Source organism: Phaethon aethereus (assembly GCF_964289735.1).
Source record: "Phaethon aethereus genome assembly, chromosome: 4".
In the NCBI taxonomy this organism is placed as follows: Eukaryota; Metazoa; Chordata; class Aves; order Phaethontiformes; family Phaethontidae; genus Phaethon; species Phaethon aethereus.
The window spans coordinates 58,318,835-58,341,566 of NC_138578.1; the positions used below are offsets into that span (position 1 = coordinate 58,318,835).

Here is a 22,732-nt window from a genome sequence, read left to right on the forward strand (position 1 = left end):
TATTCCTCTAAAAAGATTTGGAAAATGCAGCTGCTTTCCTGCAAGGTGAATAGAGCCGATTCTGCAGCAAAACCTTCCCATGTATTTTAACATTGCTGTGGGCAAAAGCACATTACTCACTACCTTTAAAAGAGATAATGGCTTTTCAACTGTTGTGTGCCCATGGGTATCCATAACAAATGCTCTGGGAGATAACAGCTTTGGCAGAGGCAAAACGGAGAGAATGAGAGTTGGGACCGACTGATTTGGCTCTGCCACTACCTCCCAGCTTTGCCATCAGCACGAGTACGCACGCTAACCACGTAGGTTGCATCCCAAGACAAGTGCTTGAAAGTGGTTTTGTGAGGCTGCAAATTGATTTTGAAATTCAGCTTTGGTCCGTTGGAACAGTCCTGTAATTATATCAGTTAGCAGCACACTTTGTCATAAGTTCCCTTTTCAATGTCATCCTACCTTTTCCAAACCAATAACAAGATACAAAATACATTTACGATTAGTGGTAAGGTATGTGTTAACTGGCTTCTTAATGTAGAGTGGTGTCCTTTTATCCTTATGTTTTAAAGTCAGCCTAAAACCTGTGAATACTTAGAACAAGAAGGCAGCACACGTTTCACAGCTCTATCTAACACTGGTCTCTTCACACTTAAATTATCTAAAGCCTAACTGGGACGTGGCTGGGCAGGTAGCTTCAGCGCGAGGCTCTCCCCCACCAGCCTCTGTAAGCAGGGCCTCCCACTCTCTGGGGGACGGGCACGCCATGAGCTCGAGAGCGCTTCCAATATAAACCCATGGATCCGGGAAGGGCACCGAAAAGCTACGTCAAATGTGAACCGATCTAAACGTTTTCCAAAAACACTCCAAAATGTCAGTTCATGAGCTCAGTTTCACCCTTAGGTCAGTGATGATCTGAGTGTTATTATCACGTACTAGTCAGGAAAAGCTTTGAACTAGCAGCTGGCCGTAGAGACGGGGTGGTATCCACTGCAAGCACCTGTGTCCGGGTCCCTGGAACAGCAGTTCTGACATTACAATTAACACAGAAGTTGTTTCAGAAGCAGCTCATTTGTCTGGTAAATCCTACGCATTTTCTGAGCTGGAAAAGATTTGATGACCCCATTTCTGAGACCTTCCCGATAGGTTTGTAACCTTTTTACTCCCATTAGCACCTGAGGGGGGCCCTTCCATGTCTATGTTCCATAAAGGTGCACGTTCATATCAACATAGGTCCTTTAAATGATTAATGATGCTTTGAGACACAGCAATTGTAAGTGTTGTGCCGTGCTGGGGCATGACACCCCATCCTCAGGTGCCAGGTACAGGCATGTGATTTTATCCTGTTGTGAAAGCCTTCTCCCAAGACATGTTTTTGTTTCTGGGAATACAAACTTACTGATCAGCCTCTTATCCAGTAGTACCTATTCGCGAACGCCCTGAAAACATAATTTGGTTATTTTTATGAATTTTTTTTACAAGCACTTTTTAAACAGCTGAAAGACGGAAGGATCCAGTCCTTTTAGGAGGTATACAAACATCAGAAGCCGGTAGCTATATTTAGGGCCATGCAAGATTATTCAGGGGAGTCTCAAAGTCCGAGTATACTGTGGCGAGCAACAGGGCTTCCCACAGAGCCTCACATGCTCGAGGAGCAATATTGCCAGGGATCCTCTTCACCCTTCCACGAGAATGTGTCAGATGCTAGGTGTATTGCATGGAAAATATGCTTTAGTGAGCTCCTGAAAACCAAAGACTGAACAAAAGATTATTTTAAAGACCTGCATTATGTGTTACAGAATAAACAACATTTGCTATCAGATGTTGGTGCTTACCTTTTTGGAAGAAAAGCTTTGACCTGACTATCTGAGACATATTTTGTCCCACAGGTCCCAACGCTCTGCTCTGACACTTAACGTGTGAAGCCACCAGGTGGTTTCCAGAGATGTGGATGGCACATCTCTGCTCCCGTGCTTCTCCTTGGACTAATTTGTTGTCTATAATCAGAAGCGACAGACAAATGGAATTTTTTCAATCCTGCTTTCTTCTTTTTGTTTGATAAATTCTGTTATTTCAAGGAAAGATTTAAATTTCTGATAGTTTTTGCTTTAGTTTCTATACCCATGCAACTGGCTTCTGCATGTTTTAAGCAGCAGGTTACCTGCTTAGAAAAAATGCATCTGTGAACTGTGGATCCGGCATAAGAAGAGTGCGTAATTTGCAGTGTGTCACATGCGGCATGCAGTGAAGCAGTTGGACTCTATGAATGAGTTAACAGTGAATCATAAGATTGCCTCAAACAATGGATTTTTTTTTCTCCTAAATGGCTTAAAACCCCATATATTTGGGGAGGAGAGATACTCTTGCAGAGCATGGGTATTCAGTAAGGTCTACAGAGCAGCAGCTATAGCCTTGCAGAGGGGTAAGCATTCCTCTTGCATGCTTAACTCATGCTACATTTTATAAGACAGATGAACAAGAAAACAGGACCCTCCTGCAAAATACCAACCCCACACTGTACCATGAGAAGGGTCACAGCCCACCTTGTACTTTCTCTCTCTGTTTTGGGCTCTTACTGCTCGCAAAACTTGAGCGGCTTCCAGTTTAGTCATTTCCCCTTATCAGGAAATTCAGATGAAATTACATTCCTACCGGAGGCTTTTAGCAGTATATAGGAGTCCTGTTTGCCTTTACAGGAGATGTATTTTTCTGGCATTTTTTCTTTTTTTTTCCAGCCAAGTGGTGGTCATCTGCTCACTTCCACTCTCCACAACCCCTTCTGATTTTCACTGCAGATGTGTCTCTGAAAATGAGCATTTTGTCCTCTTGTTGCCCAGTTACCCAACCTTTTCTCAGGAGAGCAGACACAAGGGGGGAGAAAAGCGGGGTGACCCCCTCTCCACAAAGTTTATTAAGTACTTAACCAGCTTCCCATTATCAGGAAGGGGGTCCACCAGAGACCAAATCTTTGCTAAATTGGGCAGCAAGAAGTGTACCTAAAGCTAATTTTCTAAACAAAGTGGTAGCTGCTTGCTTTTAACTATCCCCCAGAAGGGTTGTCTGGGTAGGAATCAATACTCATGAGATGAGCAAGCTACTGCCATTTATTACCTGTGCCTAGAGCCTCCAACAGCTGCCAGCACCTGGCTGCGGTCACTGATGGTCTCTGCACCAAAACACTTGCTGAGGAGAGAAAACAGAGCAAAGCAAAGGGTTCGGCTGGGCCCTGGAGCACGGGAGCAGAGGAGGAAGCGGAGCCCTCGTCCCACCTGGCTGTGGTGGGGGAAAGGGGAGGGATGGAGGCAGAGAGCTCTCCTGGGGGACCTGGCACACAACCCCCTTGCATGGGGTATCCTCTGCCCTGATGCTTGAGCCTCAGCTGCTGCAGCCCACTCCTCTCCCACACTACCTCCTATTTCTTCCACACGCCCCCAGCTTCATCCCACTGCTTGGCAAGCCTTCACCCTCTCTCGGGGCACGCCGAGGCCCTGTTAGCAGGGTGGTCTCCCCTGGGGCCCTCCTGGCAGCCTTTGCTACCTGCAGATGAAGGTGCTGGTGAGGTGAGTAGGTGACACAACTCTCCTTTTATAAGGCTCGTGGAATTATTTTGGCATTAAATCAGTGCCGGTGGAATGCACCCCCATCGGTGCCCTTTTAGGATCATAAATGACTCTGGGCAGGTCAGAGCTGCCAGGTCACATTCACCAGAAAATAGTAATTAAAAAAAAAAAGTCATACCAGGTTTTCCACCATTTTACTGGGCTCATAAGGGTCTCAATCACCAAACCCGTGCCCGTCTGGGTGCCCTGCAGCCTTGGTGCAGAGCTGCTGAAGCAGAAATAGCCGCCTGCCTGCTTCCAAATCCGGCCTCCGAGCAACCTCCAGCGGCAGCGAGCCGCTCCCACAGACACGGCACCGATGCTCGCCTCTGGGAACCGCAGCCTCCCTCTGCCACCACACGGCAACGCTGGCCCTCCGTCCAGAGGCGAACACGCAGAAACAACGTAAGACCACTACCATTTCCATTAAGGCACTGGGATAAAAATCTGCTTTCAAAAAATTAAATTGTCAGTACTTTCCCATGACTCATCTAACAGCCGAGATGGGCTTCTGGCACAAAACCAAACCCATCATCCACTGAAGACCCAATTAAAAGGAAGAAAAAGGGGCAGTTATTAGTTTAAAGTTTTGTGTGAACTTTCTGCTGGTTACTGGTGAAAGACACATGCTCATTGAGATTCAAGAATTCGCAAGATACCTCAGCACATGCGTAACTAAGCACAAACTCAAGGATCTTAGCTAGGTAGAAGTGGAATTAATGAAGCACATATTTAGTTTTGCAGTACATAAAGTGCTTTATTGAGTCAAAGTCTGAACCACAGTCCACGAACATCCATGAAAGATCTCCTGAGGACTTTAGGTTCAACTCGCAGACAAAGCCATCTCTGCTCATCTTTTACCATGACAGCCAGACATGCTCTTAGAAATGCAGCTTACAGCAGCAATCCACAGGGTATTGTCCCATCTCAAGTATGTCTTTTTTATTGTCTCATCTCATATACTGAGTTTTGTGGAATATAGCTCAGTTGAGCCTACCCCAGCCAAGCAGAAGCTTTTACCGAAGGGATGTATGCACTCTGCAATCCAGTTTCACAGACAGATCGCATGCAATAGGAGGAGTTAGTTATAATAAGTAAAATCAACACCACCAACGGTAATCAACATTTTATTTATAAACATACATTTACTATAAAAGCTGTTGCATTTTAGACAAGTTTTCCTAATTTCCAGAGGCATTTTAGAATAAATAAAATAAGGAAAGATTAGCGTAATTGGTATTCAACATTAGCTAGGACAGCAATCCTTGTCCTCGAATGGACATGCAGATAAGGATGGTCCCCTTCTGGTTCACCAACCTTTAGGACATTGACCGAGAACTACAGCTGTACTGCATCAAGAGCACTACATAGCAAGAGTAAGGAAAAAATACACCATGGAAACTGGGGTTGTGAAATACAGGTGGGTTATGACACCAGTTCAGGTTCTCTGAAGTAGTAAGAGGCTAAATAAATTCTGAAACATCTAAAGCCCATTACATACATTGTACTTGCTTAGAAATAACAACTCATTTTTTGCAACAAATACATTTACATTGTAGTTCAAATGTAGTAAAGCGTTATTTTTTTCCTGTGCTCAAAGTTCCTGATAAGAACTGTATCATATTTTTGTGTTTAAACTGTAAAAAAAAAAAAAAAATCTTAGCCTAAATAAATTTGCCGTGTAAGATTCCAAAGGAAATAAAAAAATCAAACATAAGCAGTTGGCAAGTACAATTTAGATAACTGTTGAAAATTATTCTGTGCTGGTGAATAGATGTTCATGAGGGGGAATAATCGTTGTCTGAGAACGCCGCTTCATTTTGCTTTGCATACAATCAACCTCGCTAAAACATGCGTATATGAAACTAATCGATAGACACTGGGATCCATTTCTAAGCAGCTTCAGAGACCCAGCTATGTGTCTGCAGTGCGACGCATGCCCCCACCCCACCCCTCGCCCATGCATTTTAGTCCCAACCATGCCCCTAAGCCCTTTGGGCACTTACCCCTACGCGAATGAGAAGCGGGTCTAACCTCTGCAACAGCCAACCCTTTTGTACACCGAGGGGTCCGGTTTGCACATCTAAACTCTATCACATGGGTGAAGCGCTGTTAGGAACTCAGACCAAACAGATGCACAAGCATGCACTGTCTCGTTTAAAAATTAGGGCCAGACATGTATTCACATATGCAGCACACGGAATTACACAGATTACAAAGTAGGTTATAAAATCTGCTTTTTGAATTTCCATATTATGCATTATTTGCAGGAAAACGTTATGATGACCACATGCAAAGTGTAAGCATCCTGGTTATCCAAACCCTTTAACAACAGTAAATCATGCAGATGGTTAATCAAAATATTGGACGTCACTGTTTTATTTCCAAAACATTTTTTTGTTTTTTCTAATTTTTTTTTTTTTTTTTTAAATACTCCTCGTGTGAAGTCTATGAGGACTTCAGCTTTTTGGATTTATTGCATCCATAAGTCATCGCTGACTGTGTGCAACAGCTTTGCATTTTCTAAGGCACAATATTAAGGAAGTAGCACGTAACTTTCCAGTAGATAGTCACAATGTCCTCCGACGACAACACTGTACATGGGTTTTCAATGACACGCAGTTTTGCATGGGTGTGCAACTCACATGCCAGCACCTGTCTAGTGGTCAAATAAATAGTTGCTAGCTACGGAACAACTCAAAATTATTGCTTTCCTAATAACCACTTCATTTCCATTTACCAACACATCAAAAGACAATGGATGGGCACAAAGATAAATCTCTCTTAATTTAGTTTTATCATGGTTTTAAGGCAGAATAAGTAGATTTTTTCCCCTCCCATATTAAGTTGCATCGTGAACTGCTAAAATGGGATATTTCAAATAACTGCTTCTCAAACAGTCCTAGGATATTTTACACTTGTAACTTGTAAGCTAACCTTGTCGGTGTATTGCAGATAATGTGACACAGTTCTGGCTGCTGTTTCAATCTCCTTATTAAAGTAAGGAAGGAGCACGTGCTTAATCAAAAAGCACAAAGGAAAACTGGCCCAAACACAGGCAAGGTAAAGGTTTTTTGCCTACCACTGCCAGCCTCCTCCCTGCCCACTTTCTGCACTGCTGGGTTTTGCTGGCTTTATTGGGGTGGATGTATGGAGGAACACAGGTTCAGGGCTGTTTAATTCTCTTCTCTGGAGGGCACCCAAACCACACGTGTTTCTCCACGTGAGATTTCAACCAACCGCAATGTCTGCAAGTGAAGGAGCAGATCTCAAACCAACTCAGACCATCAATGGGCAAGTTACACGCCAAAGAGAGAAGCCTCACCCTACCATTAAGCTGCAGCTCAGAGGCTCACAATTCAGCTGTGTCCACCCACTCGGCCACTTCTCCCCCACAGCACCTTTCATCACGTTTAATAACAACACGGGCTGCTGAACTTAGTCAGAAGGGTTGCTCCTAATGGGAATCTTGCCGTCGTTAACGGTATACAGTCTTTAGGTTTAATGAAGAAATCTTTATTTGAGAGAATATTAAGCTATAGTCATGAACATTACTTGAGGTACACAAACAAAAAAATCCTATCACTAAAGGTGCAATAATTTATTTGTATAACTCCTACCCTCCACTGAAGGTAATATAAACACAAAATGCTTCAGAATTACAGGATGTATTATCAAACTAGTCTCTGTATAAAAAAAGTTATAGCTTCAGTTATAACAGAGAAGTCGTGCTGTGATGTTTAGTTTTTCAAAAGCACTGATTAGATACTATCTTAAAATTACTTCGCAGCTCAAGTTGGCATATTCTATAAAGGTTCTGTAAACTTAAGCTTTTTAATTCCTAGAAATATTAAAACAAAACAGCTTTATTGCATGTTTATTTTCTTATTACTTTCAAAAGAACAAGGTAACAGACTGGAAATCACAAACATACCTGAAAGGTGGGATTTTTTTTTTTTTTATAGTACTTAGGCTTTGCCTTCCCAAACATGATCATACATATTTCGCAAATTTCTTATGAAAGGGAAAAACCAACATATTTCATTTTAAAGGAGCAGGTGCAGTGCTTTTATGAGTTTTTCAAAATGAGATGAGCACCATGATGCCATGGATCCAAGCTCTTACAAGTGATTGTCTGGAGGCAGCCGATACATATGAGAGTTCCTTCGTGAAAGTTATGAGGACTGAAAGTCATGTCACAATGTAGTTGGCTGTCCAGCAGCTGGGTAAAACAAAACCAAACCAAGTCATTAGTTAACAAATTTTAACATATATAGGCTTTAACTCATATAAGCTCTACTGCCTCTGGAAATATATATCATCTGTGTCCTGCTTATCTTTCTTCCTGCAAAGATGAGGCACTAACTGCAAAGAAGAATTCAGCATAACTTGAGCAGAAATATATTTTCCATGCTGGACAAATGCACTTTTATTTCATTTTACTCCCAACATACTTGTGGGTATATTTACTTTCAGGCTCAGCGATGGCAAAATAGTAAAACAAAGGACTGATGAGTCATCTTCAGCTGTGCCTGGTTTGTGTTACGTGGTAATACAGAGCCCTTGTGTTATTTGGCCATAGAGGGAATCTCATGAATTTACTTCTTGCCTTTGCTTCAGCACTCACAAACCTGTAACTATTCCCCGTGTTTGACACAGAATATCGAGTTCCAATAACTATCACTGTAAGGTTTTGCTGTAGGGAAATAACCTACCAATAAAACCTTGTCCACTTTTATTTGAAAAATAGAAATATTTTGGACCCTGGACCACTACATAATTTTTAATGCTCTTCTCTCCCAAGGTTTTTGATAATTTATTTTGAAACAGAATCATCCACAGTTTCAAATAAGCTTCTGGCAGCCAAAACATTTCATTGAAATGTCCATAAGCATCTCAAAACAATACTGATTAATTCTGGGTTGGTCAGAGACCGTCACTTGTGCACACTGCTGTGCAGCGGGGGCAGGGATGCACAAGCTGTGCAATCAAGCAACTGATTTTATATTTAGCATCAGACTTCTCAGAACTGGAAGGCAAAACACTAACATTGCACCAGTTTGTTCTTCATTTCAGATGTGGAGTCTGTCAAATTCTAGTTACAAATGAACAACTAACCATAGTTGCAGTTTTACCAAAATCAGTCCCTTTGAAACTGTCAACAAGAGCCAGTGTAACTTAAATTCAACCAACCCATATTTTGAGATTTTGAGTGGACACAGCAGGAAGAGACAATTGGTAGGAAAAAAGACAAACCCTTGCCATTATTCTTCTTCCAAAACCATACATTTCCACAAAACCTGGCTCCTGGTGTGGTAGGTATGTACAAATGCAAAACCTTACAGCACAAAACACTGTGCACAGCTCTGCGCTACATTTTCTAGCACTGCTGCTCTGAGAAATGATGATGGAGGGAGTGATTTCTACAGCATATAAGCTCACAAATAATTCACTTGAGCCTTCTTCTATCCTTAAGGAACCTCAATTCTCGCTAAGCAAAAAGGATTAAGAGGAAAAGGAAAATATGACTTTTATCACCTTCCTCTCTTTTTTGTGTAAAGATCGATGTGCAAATGTGCATTTTAAGCTTCAAGACCTCATTCCCATGAATAAGGTTTATAGTATCAAGCCTGAAGAGGAAAATCTATTTCTAAATGTGTCAGGTTAAAAACAAAATAATAAAAAGTTGCTAACATTTCTTAACAGAATTTAAAAAAAAAAAAAAAGTATCACCAAACAAATGGTTATACAATAGCACCCTCTAGCTCTGCTGATGGGGAAATATCTCCCTCCTGAAACCAGCGGAAAAAATAATTTGTGCTTGGAAAGATAGGCAGGTACCTTTCCTACTCCTGGATTTCTACAGCCACTGCTTTTGAGAGAGAAGAAGGGAAATAGTAAGTGAAAAGAGCTCTGTGTCTCCACTTATCAGTTAGGATTGTAGGCAGTGAATATACTGAACAGTACCATGTAACAGGAAGGCAATGATTCTATGATTACTCCCATGGGGTTTTTTCTGTGTCTTACTGTTTTCCACAGTGCAGATAGCCAGCATTAGCACTGCCCATCTCATATCACTGATGACATCAGGGTGATGCTGAAATGCTCTAGAAGTTTGGTATTAGTCACAGAAATCCAGGACTAGGAAGGACAGGCAAGTGATATACTCAAAGGCAGAAAAATGTGTCAAGATGTTTCTGACATGCAACTGTCTGGCTCATTCTTCAAAACCTGCAGCAAGCAACACTTTAGCACATGTCTGGGGATACCACCACAAAGATTCATTATGACAAGTTACAGAATGTTCCAAATATTTTCCTTGACCATTTTCTCTGCAAATGGAGGCCTGGAGACATAAAAAGTGCAAACTTTTCCAAATGAGGCTCAGGGTCCCAGAACTAGTAGAAGAATCTATATTTTCTCATGTGAGGTGACAGATCCAAGCCTCTAGGACAACACATGTGCAGAGTGTAGTAGTTTATCTTTATACACAGAATCAGCCTTTAATACTGCTTACCAGAGATCCTCTGGGCAAGGGCATAATGGGCTTGGAAATCTTTGATACAAGATTAAAATAGCATGGGAAGGCTCCCCTTCCCATGGCAAAGCTATGCCTGAGTGGCAAAGCCATTTGGGCATAAGCATAAACACATTTCTTCCAGGAGGAGAAAAACCCATCAGTTAAAATCATGTCAACAGTGTTGTTAGAGTTCACTGTCCTTTGGACAGGATTTGGTACTTACTTCTGGATCGGATATAACAATCGTTGCAGTTAAGCAGACCATTTCTAATCCTGACATCTGTCCCACTTGCTGCATCTCCCAGCTGTCCCTTGCAAATGCCACACTGTAAATTGAAGAACAGAGAAAGTAAAAGAGATCATGCCCTACTATCCGTCGTAACTCTCCCCAGGTTTTGACTTTTGTTTCAATAGTTCTTGGAACAGTGAGAAAAAATAACCCCCCAGAACCTAGCCCATACTCCTGAGGAGATGGATTTCAGTACTCCCCGCTTCCACAGAAATAAAGTCTAGTGGTTTTAAGGGATATCTGATTTTAATGTTGCATTTTGGAGCCAGCCCATCTATGACAGAAAAAGCTTAGAGAGACCAGAGGCTTACTTTGGGTAAAAAAAAAGAAAAAGGCTTCACAAATGTCTAATACCAGTTGGGCCCGAGATAATGGAAATAGACACTTTCTGAGCTCTCTAGAAAACACTATCTTGAGTCATTTCCAGACTGAAACGCTCAAGAACAGTCATGAACTATTTCTGTTGAGAGCTCTGGTGAAAGCCAGAATACATCATCCATTCCATAGTCAAAGCTTTCCAACCATGGGTCGGATCAAAGATGGCTTTGGGACTGACCAGGCTTTTTTTTTTTTTTTTTTGTGTGTGTGTGTGTGTGTGTGTGTGTGTGTGTGAAAATCACAAGGTAACTAATGTTATATTTAAAAAAGCAATGAGTACAACTGGGAAACTATGTGATGCTTTCCTCTGTAAGAGAGGAAGCTAAGTTTCCTTGCTAAATCACAGGTTTTAGCCCAAATAACATGTCTGACAACAAGATAACACATTAGCTGCATTACTTCCACTCCTCTACAAACAAACATACATAGAATCCCTTGGTTCTCTCATTTTCAGTTTCACATCTACAGCCCTCAATATACTCTCTTTTCACACTGTGCATGACTTGAGGTTTTTCTTAATAAAGCAAGAGACATACCCTGAAGCACTGAATATGGAAATAAAGACCAAGCGTTTCAATAATCATGGCAGCTCCTTTTCCAAGAGGAAGCCCACAGTTAGAACAAAGCTTCTTTCCGCTGACAGACCTAGGAGACAAACATGATTTTCAGAAAGCAGAACAGCAACTGATGCTAAAATGCAGCCAAATGCTTACACAGATTTATGGAGGACAGGATGGGAGGAATGGGGGGCTTTCTCATAAATACACATTGACACTTCAACCATGCTGCTGAATCAGCCTGCATGTCTGCCTTACAGACAAGCAAGCAGAGGACTTTGACCCACTTCGTGGATGAAGAAAAGGCTGTGCATGTTGTCTACCTAGACTTTAGTAAAGCCTTTGACACCATTTCCCACAGCATTCTCCTGGAGAAACTGGCTCCTCACAGCTTGGACAGGAATACTCTTTGCTGGGTAATAAAATGGCTGGATGGCCGGGCCCGAAGAGTTGTGGTGAAACTGAGCTAAATCCAGTTGGTGGACAGAACACAAGCGGTGTTCCCCAGGGCTCAGTATTGGGGCCAGTTCTGTTTAACATCTTTATCAGTGATCTGGATGAGGGGATAGAGTGCACCCTCAGTACATCTGCAGATGACACCAAGTTGGGTGGGAGTGTTGATCTGTTGGAAGGTAGGAAGGCTCTGCAGAGGGATCTGGATGGGCTGGATTGATGGGCTGAGGCCAACTGTATGAGGTTCAACAAGGCCAAGTGCCCGGGTCCTGCACTTGGGTCACAACAACCCCGTGCAACACTACAGGCTTGGGGAGGAGTGGCTGGAGAGCTGCCCGGCGGAAAAGGACCTGGGGGTGCTGGCTGACAGATGGCTGAACATGAGCCAGCAGTGTGCCCAGGTGGCCAAGAAGGCCAACAATGTCCTGGCCTGTATCAGAAATAGTGGGGCCAGCAGGAGTAGGGAAGTGATTGTGCCCCTGTACTTGGCACTGGTGAGGCCGCACCTCGAATCCTGTGTTCAGTTTTGGGCCCCTCACTACAAGAAAGACACTGAGGTGCTGGAGCGTGTCCAGAGAAGGGCAACGAAGCTGGTGAGGGGTCTGGAGCACAAGTCTTATGAGGAGCAGCTGAGGGAACTGGGGTTGTTCAGTCTGGAGAAGTGGAGGCTGAGAGGAGACCTTATTGCTCTCTACAACTCCCTGAAAGGGGGTTGTAGCAAGGTGGGTTTGGTCTCCCAAGTAACAAGCAATAGGACAAGACGAAAGAGCCTCAAGTTGCACCACGGGAGGTTTAGACTGGATATTAAGAAAAATGTGTTCGCCAAAACAGTTGTCAAGCATTGGAACAGGCTGCCCAGGGAAGTGGTTGAGTCACCTTCCCTGGAGGTATTTAAAAGACCTGTAGATGCGGTGCTTAGGGACATGGTTTAGTGGTGTACTTGGCAGTGCTGAGTTAATGGTTGGGCTTGATGATCTTAAAGGTCTTTTCTAACTTACATGATTCTATGACTTAAAATACTTGAATGCACAGCAGCTCAGACCCATTTCCTTTCCAGTTTGCTATGCTAGACCAAGGGAGATGCAAGTGTCTTAACAGACACCTGAGTGGCAGAGAACCGTGCCTGTGGATTACCTAGACCTAGTCAATGCCACAGCAATCAAAGCAGATGTTCACATGAATTACCCAAGTCAGATTCTCAGCCTGGAAATTTTTCAATTTGTTTGCAAACCATTTGCTTACTTCAGGTCAGAAGGCAGGGATGCTGCAAACATCTAGCAAACAAACTAGCAAAGTCAATAGTAGCAGTGTAACTGCAGTAGCACAGACCAGGCACCAGGCACTTGCTAACTAATTTTAGTCTATGCTGCTGCAGCTACACGCCTGTTAGTACTCCAGCTAGTTAGAGGAAAGCTAAAATCAGATCTCCATCTGCAGTACAAAAATACTTCAACTCCCCGTAAGCTTCAGTCCTGTCTAGACCTTTCTAGTAAATCAGCTGTTGGATGACAGCTGGGTGAAGGATCAGGTCCCCAGGAATAACTGGTACCCTTTTTCATAATGTTTTTAATGGCAGTGCAGGTGTACACTTATATGTGTTTCACACTCTTCCCTTCTCACCTGTCTGCCAGGACTGATGTTTGTCTAGGGAGACAAACCTGAGACCAAAAGGGATCTCTTGTCATGTGTCATCCATGTTTTTTTCAGCCAGGGATGAAACTGGGAGAGGAATTTCAGGATATGTTGTAAGTTTCAAAAATATGGTTTGATGAAAACGTACACAGGTAAGCAAGCTTACAATATCTTGCTTTATGTGTTTGGTGCAACAACATAATAAGCCACCAACAGAGATGGATCTGGACTGCATCATGATAAAAAAGCCATTTAAAAAAAAAAAAGAAAAAAAAAGACAGAAGCAGCAGAAAGACTCCTCATGACCAGAAAGCTGTCTTTGCTTCCATCTAATCTCTGTCATTCCTGAGCCTGTAATTCTTTATTCCACTATGTACAGTGACAGCCCAGGCACATCACTGTCTTTTCTTGTTGCTTCATTCTCATTATTCCTTTCAGAATAACTTCCCTGGTTTCTTCTCCTGCCCTACAACCTTATGCCTTCTGCCCCCATCCCTCCGGATTATTCTTGAGTCCATCTTTGTTTTCACTTCTCCAGATTCAGAGTTATCATAAGGACAAGTTAAAGTGTTGAACCAAAGAAAAGACTGCTTTGGGTTTTTTTTTTTAGATAAGCTTTCTAATGTTTTAGTGGAACAACAAATGGCATCCCATCCATTATTTCCAAACGTAAGACTTACTTCAGGAAACTATCTTGGAAAAGGGTCTCAGATCAGGATACAGCTACTAAATAATATGAAGTAGCTATCAACACTAGCTACATGTAGCCAGAAATTATCTGAACCCCCACTAAAACTGCAGCTACAATTAGCAAAAACAGAAGAAATTCTTCACATTAAAAATTCCCAATAGTTTCATGGCAATGCAAATGGCATCAGAAGGAGGGCTTTGCTATCAAACATGAAGAAGAATGTTATTTAAATAGAACAAAAAATTGCTATGTCTTCTGTGTTATATGACTTCACTCTATTTAATAAGTCAACTGGTTTTAATACATCCCAAATTGTCAGTGATTCTATTGGGTTAACACTTATATTTGTAGAATATTTATATTCTACAGTTAACACTTATTTAGAGCTGGTACACATATCTCATTGAAAGCCACACAGCTCATTGCCTGAGAGAATCAAATCTCCAGGAGGTTAGCACGAATGTAGGCAAATTAAAAAATAATAATCAAAAAAACAAAATGCATTCCAAGTTTGGAAATTAAGGTAAGGATTTTTTTATGTCAGTAAGAGTTGAAATGTCAGCTGGTGACAACATCTAGAACATATCTTACTCCTGAGCATGTAACTATTCACAATGAAGACAACATTCTTTGGCTTAAGTGCTCTGAACTCACGCTTTACTGCTTACTTTGACTGGGGCTTATATTATCCCATTTCAATTTCATTAAAATTTCAATGATCAAGCAGAGTCCTACAGCTGCTTTCTGAACTGTGTTATTTTAAAACACAATAATACTGTTGAAGTAGGCATGAAATATGGGAGAGGGACCTACATGCTTATTACGTGGATGGTTATGAATTGCAACATTTAGAAGAATTAACAGTGCATCCACACAATACTAGTCTGATTTACGTTGTGGCAGTTCACCAGTGACTATGAGATGTATTTAGTCTGCAAAATTCCTTATTGACCTTTTGTACCTGTTGGGTGACTGACTTGGAGCCGCAGGAGAGCAGGGAGACGACGGCCCAGCTCGGAAGTTCTCATGATAGCCTGCCCTAAAACACAGGAGAGAAAATGCATTACTACAGCTGAAGAACAAGTGATAAACCAAGGTTTTGTACAGAGACATTCCAGCTGATGGATTTCACGATTCCCAGCTCTAAAGATTTTATCTAAGGAAAACAAGGTATAAATTTGCTGTCCACTGCCATTTTGACACAATGAAAAACACAGCAATACACAGTTAGCACACAGTTTTGGTTCGGAGTCTTGATCTGCTTGCTACCGCTCAATCAGGTAACTCACAAGGTAATCACCCATGTGCAGACTCCTACCCATCTATCAACCCAACATTAGCTCACATCATGATGAAGCCAAGGCACAACACCTTGTACTCTCTGTTGGCCAGGGGATGTGCTCAGTAGCACACTGGTAGAGCAGATGTGGGGTTGTTGATGGAGGGTCTTTACTGACTAAAAAGGAAGCTACCAACACTGAAAAGTGGTTTATTACTATTTGTATCCAGTCTATCCTGCAAGAGTTTGGTGAGAAAAAACATGCATGTCTTTTGTTATCAGAAATCACAGGATCGATTCAACCTCTTACTGCTTAAAGCTGCTTACAGATTAAACAACAATTTTCTCAAACATACATGAGCAGTTTGTTATGAGGATTGGGTAATCAAACCTCAATCTACATTAGTTTTGACTGGATACAAGCTTCATAGAGGTTACACATGTTTTGCAGGAGACTGTGTTCATATATATGCTAATGAAAACAGATGTTCCTTTCTCATAGGTACACTTTTTGCAAATATTAGGTAAACATATCCCTTGTTTACTGAAAGAACTGTTGTTGAGTGAGCATTACTAAAAAGTAACAACACAAGGAAAAGCATCAGATAACAAACAAACCTCACCAAATTTACAGCAGAAAGAAAACACTAATCTCTATGTATCTTATTTTAAAAGCTATAATCCTTAAGGAACTAGAAAGTAGCAATCAATGGGTGTTTAGAAGCTGGGGAATGAAGCGCTCAGATACCAACTTCAAAGAGGCAGACTTCACCTGACATTCCCACCCTGACATTTAGCCACTTACTAGCTATAAATGTTTGTCTTAGCGACTTTAAAATCAAACAAAGCACATGAACAGTTATGCAGATGAGTGTTTAAAAAGCTAAGGAGAAAGATGACAGAGAATGGCAAGCAGGAGGTGTCCTGCCCTGTGAAACTAGTTACTGGGGTACCCGTAATGAGAAATGAAATAGATAAATGTTAGCAGTCCTGATGGGAAAGCCCGGAATGAAAGGTGTCTGCACACTGCAGGACTCCCCATGAAACTTAACCGATAAAGAACACTGAGCAGGAATATCTCCCTGTGTTCAGGGAGAACAGAGTAAGCAGGACTGCTCAGCCTCTGAAATAACCATTATTTTATGTTCTCACCTCCTTGTTTCTCCTGCAGAGCTTGGCTGCTGTCCTGCACTCTGGCCCAGGAACGGTCTCTGCCAAATGTCCTCTGCGCGGTGCGGGGACTGCTTTGTCAGTGACTGCTGATTCCAGGAGATGTCTACAATAGGAGGTGGGAAATCTCAGTACTTGCGATAAAATGCTTTTGTCAATACTTACAGACCAGCATAGCTTGTGGGCACACCATAAAGGAGACATGAGATGTACTGTTACTTAAAAATAAGTTTTCAGAAACCTGACACAAAGTCAGAGACAGGCTCTGCTGCACCAGAAGACCTCTATGGGACAACACCCCCCTGCATTACCTTCACATACACGTGACCTGTGCTGCTGGTGAATCTCAGTTTCTGAAGGGGGAGAGGGTCAAACAGCTGTCCATGAGTAGTACTTGGGAAAATAAAGTATTTCTCTCCTTAAGGAAGGAAGCACCAGAGCCAGAAACTTCCTGTGATGCCTGGAGATCCAAACATCTCAATAGCAAGAATTAAGAGGAAGGTGGTGTAGTCACTGCCCTCCGCAAGCCTGCCGGCACACAGATTTCTTCCCTTGTAATTTCCTTCTGCGTTTCAGATGGTTGCACAAGGCACAGTGACAGTAACAGCCTCCCAGCAACATGCAACGATCTGTGTGATGCCCAGGCAGCTGACATCCCATCTCTGAGACAGAGCGCACTGCCTGGGTCCTTCCAGACAAATTTGGTGGCTCACAGGCTGGGGAGAGCCTTACCCTGCCCTGCACCAACCAGCTGGTGTAGAGAAGAAAGACATTACTGGGGCCTATGAAAGGCCCATTCCCTATTTATTTTTCCCTATTTATAAAGACAAAAAAACCAGCTAGTCCTGACTAGTTTAAGGACTTAAGGAGAGAGCAGGGATGTGATGCTTTAAGGGGCAAGAAAGGAGCTGTCAGAATATTTGTAGGGCACCAAGCTGATGAAGAGAATGTAGAAAAACCCTGATTAGAAGTTGTTAAAAACTGTCAAACCTTTGAAGTTTGCTTAGTCACTACTAGAAATCCACAAGGACGGATTGCAGGGTAATATCTTCTGCTTTCTTTATTTGAGCAACCTTTATCAAAGCACTAAGAATATAATAAAATTGTGCTAGGAAAAGCAAACCTGTTAACTTTAATAAACTGAATTTGCATTTGGAACAAGTAATAACACTGAAACCTTTTCTATCTGTAGACATTTCATTTTTGAGAATCATCAGTTTTTACACTAGACTGAAAACAAAAAACTAAAGCTCTATTTCAAAATCTACATTTGCTTTCTGTCTTTAGTCCTACTTATTGACCTTCCACTGTTCACCTGCATTAGATAATGATGCTAAATTAGTGAATCTGCCTTTTTTTAGGGTGACCCTGTTGACAGCAATGCTTTCGGGAAATTCCTTCATTCAAAAACCATCAATACTTATAAAAGCTTAAAAAAATCTAACCATTTTAAATGTCATCAAACATTTCTAATGACAAAATTGAGACAGGTGTCACTTTAGACTTGGCTTGAAAAGGTTACACATCACAGGCAGTGATTTTTAGTGGATTGAAATGAACATAAAGAATCTAATTAGCTATCAAAACATGAAATAAGTGCTGGAAATATGCTCTCTGTATCAAGATAAATCCTACATGTATGTAACATTATGTAAAAGATGGAAGATAACTGTGTTTAATCACTACTGTGAACATGCAAGGCCTAGAATCGAGATTCCTACCTGTAGCTGAAACGTTCTGATGAAAGTAAGAAGATTTTTAATTTCACCTTAACGTATTTATCTTTGCTAACAAAAAATAACTTTTTGTCATGGTTTAGCTGAAACCAGGACACTTTTGAATCTGAGACATTCAAATTTTGAAGATATATGCATATTGTTAATTTCCAAAGTTCTTTGAGTTACATTTCAAGCCACTGTAAATACCTGTGAGATTTCTATCTGGAAAAGAATACATGTATGTGAAGAGTCTTGACTCTCACCCTGAGTCAATGGCAGATTCAGCCTGGCAGGCGAGCTGCGCTCCATCACCGGCACCTGGTGCTCCTGTTCACCTCCTTTCAAGATACCCATCTCTGGGTGTCCTGAGAGCACTTTATTTCCACTGCCAATAAAAAGAAGTCACATTGTATAAATAAAGCTGGGAAAAATTCTACCTAGAATATAATGGCACAATCAGACTTTTGAACATCAGTTTATTTTTTGCAACAAGATTTTTGTTATGTGTGTCAGCAATGACAAGGCAATGGGGATAACTGTAATGAATTAACAGGTTTGTCTCCAAACACGCTGTGCCTTCCTGCTTCCCTCACACATCCTCACACGCATGTAAGATCATTCTGGATTTATGGAAAATGGCTTCTTTGCCAGTGAAACACCATTTCTCAGTGTCCTCTATGCAGTGTTCAGCATCATCAGATGCTTCTCGCCTTTGTGAAAGCTGTTATTAGCAGTTGGGCAAAGACCAGGACTTTGAATGCCATCTGGCAAGTTTGGGTATGGCACTTCCGAGATAGCCAGGCAATCTCACACAGATTCTGAGTGAAAACAACTACTGCTCCGTTATTCCACCAAATGGCTTGTGACACTTGCACACAAGACACAATGCAGTGACATACAGAGATGTCTGAGCTATCTAAGCTCCGATCTGGTTGAGGTGACAGAGTTTCAGCAAAGCCAGATGCTGAAAAGGCAAGCCTTCGGATATGCAAAACTAGCACTGCACATTGCCTGCGGCAAGTGAATATTGATCGGGATATATTACACCTATCACCAGGCCACCAGATACTGATGCTCCAGCATCAACCACAGGCAGATGTGACATCCCAGAAGTCTACAGAACACAAAGCTCCACAGGGCTAAGAAATACTTAGGCTTGATCCATACCTCCTCTTTTCTTGCCAGAGTTCATTTTCTTTGCTTTTCAGAGATGGCATACTGTCCTGCTCCCAGAGCAGCTTTTTCTGCCTTGTAACTTCTTTTTGTCTGCCTTCCTCTGGAGAGTTGTTTGAATCAGTTGTGTTCTAGAAGACAGCAGGGGAGGGTACAAGGAGCTTCCCTTGAATTTGGCATCAGCACATGCATGAGAAAAGCACAGGCTGCCCACAGATACATAATGTTGACACACCTTATTATCATAAAGAACATCTCACATTATACAGTGGAATCACTTGACCTCGGTAAGGCTAACTTTGGTTTTAACAAAGACTTCAGCTAAGAAAAATCAACTAATTGTATTAAATTGAGCGCGAAACAAAAAAGTGCAGGTCTGACCAACTATGAGACAGTGTTCAGGATGACAAAATAAAACTTCCCACTACCTATCTTTGGCAGAAATCCTTGAACGACTTTGAGAGTCTAGACAGTCTCCCATTGGACTTGGGAGGACTTTGTGAGGGACCTCAGCTTGTTGTCTCTGCCTAAGGGCAGAGCATTATTCACATGCTCTGGGCATTCTCAAATAGCAACACCAGTACTACTTCCAAAATGGTACTGGAGTGGGCCATACTTGACTGGTGGAGCTTGAGTAAGCCATGGCATGAGATCCTTTACTTCTTTGTGCAGGCACTGCCCTGAATGTGGCATAAGCAACTCCACCCAGGAAGTCACTGCTACACGACGATGTGGAAAATGGGCCATAGCTGATGCCCCTGCACAGGGATGAGTGATAAGAGGGGGCAGGAAGGGTGAGAGGAGAAACTCATGATACAGTACTCCTAATTCTGGAGTTGAATGGAAAAAGGCAGATAACTTCTTGGGTGTGTCTGCCTTAGGCAGGAGAAAATTATGTCTGGGAATCCCACATTTATTCTACTGATCTCACCTGGGGTGTCATTCTCTGATCTCTGGCAAACACTTATTTAATTAGATGCTAGATGCATCAAGTTAAACATTTTGTGCCGCATAAGTGGGGGGGGGGGGGGGGAAGAGAAAAAAAATCAGAGAGTGAACATTCCTCCATTTGTTTTGCTGCTTTCTAGGATGGATGCTGGGAGAGAAAAGGAGTAAAAGTGAGGAGGCAGGACTCGGTCTCATCTCAGATATGCTTAAAGCACTGTCTTACACTCAAGATTTTGGATGCAGGGAAATCACTTCAGATTTTATTGGCTTTGAGAAGGTAGTTAAACCAAACAGAAACAGGTGACTTATCACAGCACCAGTTAGAGAGAAGCAGCTGCAAAGAGAGAAAGTATCACCCTCTGCTCTAGTTCAAAATGTGATGGTAGCAGTTTGCTTGGGAGTATGGCTCTTCAGTTGTAAAAATATATAAGGTATAGCCCTCTGAGGTATCAACAGTTGTGGAACGGATCCAGGGAATACTTTTACTGTTCCCAGACTTTGTTAGCCTTTAGTGAAGAATGAAACTTTGCACTGAAGATGGCTTAGTCTTTATTGCCTTACTACTCCATGAGAAACTCACTGCTGTCTTGTTTCCTTCAGTGGTAGAGGAAGAGGAGGAGAGGAGCTCAGCAGAGTTTGAAGAAACAATGAATGGAACTACAGTATCCTCAATTATCTTACGTTCCTAAAAAAAGAGGGTCAGGAGAGTGTGGGGGTTAAAAATACAGAATGTCAACTATGAGCTTAAAAAGTAGAAGCATAAGGTTTGGCTACACATCATATTTAGATGGCTAGTTAAGGACCTGTGGTACCAAGAATAATGGCAACACCTCAATTTTTAATTTGCTTCAAGGTTTTGCACACCCTTTCCTTTCACCATTACCATCTTTGAGATGGGATGTCCTAAACTGGAAAGAATATCCCACTTGGGATGGCACCACTGTTAGTCACAACACTAGTCTATTAAATTTCACATAAAAATACAGTACATGAGAAACTTATTCTGAAAGTTGAAAAAAAAATTCTTTTTCAGATCACAAGTATGGTCCTCAAGCAGAGGTGATGACATCAATTTGCATAATGTACAACTAGTCAAACTGAAAACATGAATGTTTTCCAATTTCCTGTAATAATGACCCACATATGACTGAAGAAAAACACTATCTTCTATACTGTTAACTGCAAGCTTTGAACATTTCCTGTGAATTCTTTTTGAAAAACAAGGCCAGTTTACAAAATATCTACATAATCAAGCCCAAGCCAGACAACAATTTCATCTGGAGTTCCACCAAGTCCAGGCACCAAGTATATGCCAAAACACACAAGGTTCTGCCTCCAGAGGGAAGTCTGAACATGCCTGGACACAACCATACTGACTCACCCTGACTCGCGCAGCAATTAGACACCTCCACCTATGTGGAGCTTCTGAGGATACCTGTCTAAATACTTAAATATTTATCCTCAGTGCCTATGGTAGTGTTTAAGAGAAACCATCCTCCTGAGAATTCAGCCTTGAGAAGGCTTTTTATTAATTAATCTAGGTATGGGATTTTTTTAGTTATGTAAGTGGGTGCATTTAAATACAAAAAAAGTCAATGAACAACCTCCTCCTCTGAGCCTTATACCTCCTCGTAGTATCTACGCTCCTCCTCTTCAACTTCTCTCTGGGCCTTTTCCCATTCCTCTTTCAGCTTGTCCTGCTCCTTCTGATACTTCTCCTGTAAGAGGATACAAATACAGGTAAATACAGAGCATTCTGTATTAGAAGTAAATTCTGTAGTATCTCCACAGTGAAAATGAAACTGCTAAGAGTGATTTAATCAGAAATAGGATGAAATAAGAAGATAAAAATTTGAAATATCCACAGGTGTCAAAAAAAAGCTGATTTTCCTCCTCTCCCCACTTGTTTGTAACACATTTAACACCTTCAAACCACAAGGAACTTTTAACACATTAGAAGAAGTTTAATTTGTTCAAGTTTTCAAATCTTTGGTCAGAAACTAAATTTATGCTCCACAATTTCAATAATTCCTTGTTTATTATACAGTGTTAAGAGTTACAAAAAGCTATCACACATCCCAAAACACTTGGGAATGGATTTTACATTAATAACTTCAGCAAAGTAGCATATAAACAAGCAGGTTTTGCAGATACTGGTAATAATTTAAGAGAGATGCCAGTACAATTTAATGAATAACAATTATCTGTGCAGGTTTAAAAGATAAATGTGTGTAAAGATAATAGTGTGGTCTGAGGAGGGTAAGCTTATAATTAGCTAAGTAGTTTATTTTCCTCCTTAATGGAATTACTTCTTGAGAATTGTTTTTACACAGT

General features: G+C 41.6%; 1 protein-coding gene across 1 annotated transcript in view; it reads right to left on the reverse strand.

Annotated features, from left to right (window-relative positions):
- Window positions 1-7,786: 7,786 nt before the first annotated feature.
- The window catches only part of LIMCH1 (LIM and calponin homology domains 1), a gene marked incomplete at its 3' end in the record, with an annotated part of 179,280 nt that continues 164,334 nt past the window's right edge, over window positions 7,787-22,732 (reverse strand). Inside the window, exons 27-35 of the mRNA XM_081999459.1 lie at window positions 22,024-22,116; window positions 20,979-21,083; window positions 19,445-19,581; window positions 18,541-18,662; window positions 16,542-16,665; window positions 15,063-15,149; window positions 11,314-11,422; window positions 10,334-10,436; window positions 7,787-7,812 (exon numbers count right to left, since the gene is read on the reverse strand). Coding sequence (XP_081855585.1) covers window positions 7,787-7,812; window positions 10,334-10,436; window positions 11,314-11,422; window positions 15,063-15,149; window positions 16,542-16,665; window positions 18,541-18,662; window positions 19,445-19,581; window positions 20,979-21,083; window positions 22,024-22,116 — 906 coding nt within the window. The remainder of the gene's footprint in view (window positions 7,813-10,333; window positions 10,437-11,313; window positions 11,423-15,062; window positions 15,150-16,541; window positions 16,666-18,540; window positions 18,663-19,444; window positions 19,582-20,978; window positions 21,084-22,023; window positions 22,117-22,732) is intronic.